Source organism: Phyllostomus hastatus, unplaced genomic scaffold (assembly GCF_019186645.2).
Source record: "Phyllostomus hastatus isolate PE091 unplaced genomic scaffold, TTU_PhHast_1.1 phas_contig_159, whole genome shotgun sequence".
Lineage (NCBI taxonomy): Eukaryota > Metazoa > Chordata > Mammalia > Chiroptera > Phyllostomidae > Phyllostomus > Phyllostomus hastatus.
In genome coordinates this window covers 881,071-885,697 of record NW_025333640.1, presented here as the reverse complement: position 1 = coordinate 885,697, position 4,627 = coordinate 881,071, and the positions used below count along the sequence as shown (strand labels likewise).

Below are 4,627 nucleotides of genomic sequence, written 5' to 3'. Positions count from 1 at the left end.
GCAGGCCAGGGAAGGGCCTGGGGTCCTGGAGAAGGTAGGGGAGGCTGTGGGGAGAGCTGAATATGGCCCTCAGGGTTCTGCTGGCGGGGGGGGGGGGTATGCTCCAGAGCACAAGGCACCTGAGGCCTGGCTGTCCTCTGACCCTTCTGCAGAAATGCTGGATTAAGGCGGTTCGTGGGGGAGCCTGGGTGGGAGTGACAAGAAGAAGGGAAAAGACACCAATCAACGTGAAGACTCAAAAAGAATGAGAGCGGGGGAGGGAGAGAGAGAGAAGGGAGAGGACAGGGAGAGGCACAGAGACCGAGATGGAGAGTGAGAGCCAGAGAGGCGCACGGGGGATAAAAGCCACCCGACCTAAGGCAGAGGCACAGTCAGCAGACAGTGATAGAGAAAGGCGAGACACAGAGGTAACGAAGAGGTACCCAGAGAGGCAGAGAGAGAGCTCGGGAAAAAGAAGAAACGGTGGGGCAGAGACTGGAGAGCGAGGGAGAGAAAGGGGTCGAGAGATGGAGATCCAGAGAAGAGAAAGTTATAACGGGAAAGCTCAGCCGGAGGGGGCGGGCGCTGGGATCCCCAAGGTCTCCGCCCCGGAAAGCGGGGCTTCGGCACTCTATAAAGCGCAGAGCCCGGGGCCCCAGCTGCAGCCGCCTGCCGCAGGCCATGAGCTCCAACTCGGACGCCGTCCCCGACCCCGAGGCCCCGCGGCCGCTCGCGCACCGCCGCCACGGCTGTGTCCCGCTGCCCTGGGCCCTGAGTGTCGCGCTGGTGCTGTTCGCCGCCGCCGGCGCCGCCTACGTCATCCGCACCTGGGTGGTGCCCCGAGGCTCCGCTTCGCCCGGCCCCAGCCCCGCGCCGGACTCGAGGCTCCCAGAGGTCCCCGAGTTCCTTCCCGACGCCCGCGCCCGCCTCCCCGACTCCACGCAGGTGAGATGCGCCCCTACTTGGGACCCCTTCTCCATCCCTCACCCCCGGGGTCACCCCCTTCTTCGGCACGCCGGGCCGACGGTCCGTCCCCTTCGGCCCCCGAGAGCATCCTTCTTTATTCAGGACTTCGGGTGCCACCCTCTCCCATCCCGCACCCCTCCGGGACCCCCTCCGCATACCGCACCCTCGGGCGGGACCTTTTCCCCATGGAGGTTCCCGAGCGGCGCTTCTAACTGTTGAGGGGACCCACTTTCTTCCCTGGCTCCCGGAGAACCTAGGTTTTCTCCCGGACTCCTGGGACGTCCCCCTTTTCCTCTCAAGACCTCCCTGTTCCAAGGCCACCTGGAGGGAGGCCCTCGAGAAATCCTGCCCCGCGCTGTCCTTGCAGACCCTACGGGTTGGGGCAGGTTGAGCCCCGACTTCGGGTGTGGGTGTGTGTTGGTGTGTTCTTTCGGAGCAGGGGGAAGGATAGCGGAGGCTCAAGGCCTGCGCAGATGCCGGGGGTAGGGGGTGGTGGTGGTGGCACTTTTCAGGGGGCTGTGGGAGAGGTTGGGGGACTCCCTATCCACTTCCTGCCTTTCCTCCCCAGGACGAGGGCGTGTTCGCGCAGCTGGTGGCCGGAGATGGTGAGTGTCCTGCACCATCCCTGTCCCCCTGGGGAGGAGGACACTGAGGAGTCCTCCCTCTGACTCAATCTGACCCTCTGCCCCTTTCCCCTCTGAAAGCTGTCTCCTCACCTCTTTAACCCTCACCAGTCTTTCTTTCTGACCTTTGGTTCTGTCTGCTCCTCAGCTGATACCCACCTGCCCACCTAAAACATACCCTCTCAGCCGCGGCCTGAGTCCCCAAATTCCAGCCTGGTCTGGTCTCTCAGGCTGGCTCTGGAAGTTCCACACTCTCTTTCGCACTTGCTTTTCCTCCTTCCTCCCAGAGACCCTCTCCCCTTCCCCTTTTTGGATCTCCTCCCCACCCCTCTCTTCTCGTCAGTCTTCCTGAGACGTCTCCACTCTCCCTTCTGCCTCCTCCTTCTGAGTCCCCTCCTTCATTCTATCCCCCGCATTTTCCTCACCTCCCTTTCCAAACCCCCCTTTTTTCCATCCCACAGAGTCTGCTGCCCTAACCCCTCCCCTTTTGCTTTACACCTCCTTCTCCAGCACGTGTCTGTTCCTGAAAGTCTCTCATCCGCTACCCCGCACCTCTCCGAGTCCTCTTTCCCCCTCCCTTTTCCTGACAGCCTCCCTCGATTCCCTTCCTCCCTTCCATCCTAGCCCTACCTCTCTCTGGAAAGAGGGGGAGCCTCTTTCCCCCTCAGACCCCCAGCACTCCCTCCCCAGGGCTATGTCCCGGCCCCACAGCCTTGCTCAGCTCTCCTCCTTCTTCCTCTTCCTGCAGCACTGCTGACCGATGGACTCCTGCACTGGTACAGCGACCCTGGCTTGAAAGGTGTGTTCTTGGCACCTGGCCTGAGCTATGATGAGCACACGCAGGAGCTGGTGGTGGCTGAGGCTGGCATCTACTATGTTTTCTTGCACCTGGAACTGCAACGTGTGGTGGCCAGCGCTGGCTCTGGCTCCATCTCCGTTGCCCTGCACCTGCAGCCGCTGGGTGCAGGGGCTGTAGGGGCTGCAGCTCTGGCCCTCACCTTGGACCTGCCATCTCCATCCTCTGAAGCCCGGGACTCAGCAGCTGGTTTCCGGGGTGGCCTGCTGCACCTCAGTGCTGGCCAGCGCCTGGGTGTCTACCTCAAGGCTGCAGCTGGGGTGCACCCCGCCTGGCAGCTTGCTCAAGGTGCCACGGTCTTGGGCCTCTACCGAGTGTCCACCAAGGTCCCCGCTGGACTCCACTCCTGACAGCCTTCATGAGGCAGGACAGACTTTGTGAGTCAGGCAGGCAGGGTTGCCACCCGCTGAGGGAGGCTGGAGCCTGCCTTGCTTTCTTGGGGCCTCTGGTGATGGGCTCTGGCTTCTCTACCTCACCAGGCTGGGCAGGGGTTCTGGCTGCTGACCCCTTTCTCAAGGACTCTTCTGGTTCCTCTGTTACTCCTGCCCCAAGTCGAACCCTTGGTATTTATTATGAGCCTGAGCTCAGACAGTAGACTTTATATTAATATATTGAACTTATATTTATTGATCACCTACTACATGGCAGGTACTGTGCAGCGCTGGAGAAACACCAGCCAACAAAGTAGACCCCCCAAAATCCTTATTTATGCTAATATGTGAGAAATAAAGACTCATTTCTAGCCCCACTCTGGGATTTGTGGGCTAGCTTTTGGGGATTCACAGAATTCTTTGTTGTGTGAGTTTCATTCATTCATGTGACTTGCATTTTGAGCATCTGCTTTGTGTCAGGCACTGTTTTTGACACAGTGTGAGCAAGACAGGCCAAAATCCCAGCTTTCGCCAAGCTGACGTCTATTGGGCTGGGTTGACTCTGTGACTGTGATTGTGTGAGACTTGGTGTGGCTGGGCCAGGGGGGCACTGAGAGATGGTGTGTGGCACTGGGTAATAAAATGGTGCAACAACTATGTATGGGCCATTTACTGTGCGCCAGATAGTGTTATTTGAGACTCATAACCACCCTATGCTTTCAGGATTTTATTATTTCCATTGTATTGTTATACGGGCTCTTGAGGTTACTTTCCTCTATTGTAAGTGCACAGTGGAAATACCACAGAATGCAGTTCTGCAGGACATCGCCTGTCAGCTCTGTTCCATGACATCACACCAGTAACTTAATATCAACCATGGAATCAGCAGATGCTGCAAGTGAGGACTTGATTTATCGTCTGTTGGTCATCTAGACTTGAATGATGGAGGAACTAATTTTAAACACGTAGACTAGACTTAAAACTGGGTCTTATCTCTACCGGTTATGTTGTGAATAACACACACACACACACATACACACAAAATCAAGGGAGTCTTCTCATCTGGTGTTTTCTGACCATTATCTGGTCCCATGAAGAGGCTGCTCATGTCATGCACAAGCAAGTGAAGTGTGGACATACAGCTTTGGTCCATTTTATCTTAGTCTTTAAAGGACAGTACCGTCTATATTTCCTTGTTTGTCACTTGTACCTAGGGTTGGCTACAAGAGTGATAAAAATTAGTGTATTCTATAAGAACCAACTGACTATATAGAATTTGTAATAAAGAATATTTTTTATTTTATCTGTCAATGGTGTGCTACACAATCATTTATGTAAAATTTATAATAAGCACATGATTTCATTTCCCCCCTCTGAAGAGCTGCTTGTTAAACATGCAGCAGCACACTGTCCCTCTCTCTAGACCTGGCTGGTTCCCCCAACCCATAATGTTTGTCACCATGCAGAGCTTACACCTACTGGCCCATATGAACTGGCTGGACCCTGGCTCTCCTCACAGATCCAGGACAAAAGGGGCTGCATGGACAGAGAAGTCTGCAGAAAGCACACTTTGATGGGTCTTAAGAAGAGGAATGGGGGTGAGCAAGGGAGAGTTTGGCCTGCAGTGGCCAGACAGGAGGGTATGGGATGGACAGAGAAGACATGGACATGGAGGTGAATTGCATGTTCCTGTCCCATCTCTACTCCTCAAGGAGTTTGTCCCTCCTGAATGGGCAGAACTAAAGCTGAATATGGCCATACTAGTCATTAAATTATTAAACTAGTTCTATACTAGTTGGCAAGTACATGTTAATCCCAGTCCCCATTCCTGG

The 4,627-nt window shown here is 55.6% G+C and overlaps 1 protein-coding gene across 1 annotated transcript; it reads left to right on the top strand.

Annotated features, from left to right (window-relative positions):
* The first annotated feature begins 660 nt into the window (after nt 1-660).
* Nucleotides 661-3,791, top strand: TNFSF9 (TNF superfamily member 9). Its single transcript, XM_045831629.1, has 3 exons — nt 661-924; nt 1,514-1,550; nt 2,317-3,791. Exons 1-3 carry the CDS (start codon nt 661-663, stop codon nt 2,772-2,774), a joined length of 759 nt encoding a protein of 252 aa, XP_045687585.1. The 3' UTR covers nt 2,775-3,791.
* The last annotated feature ends 836 nt before the right edge of the window (nt 3,792-4,627 follow it).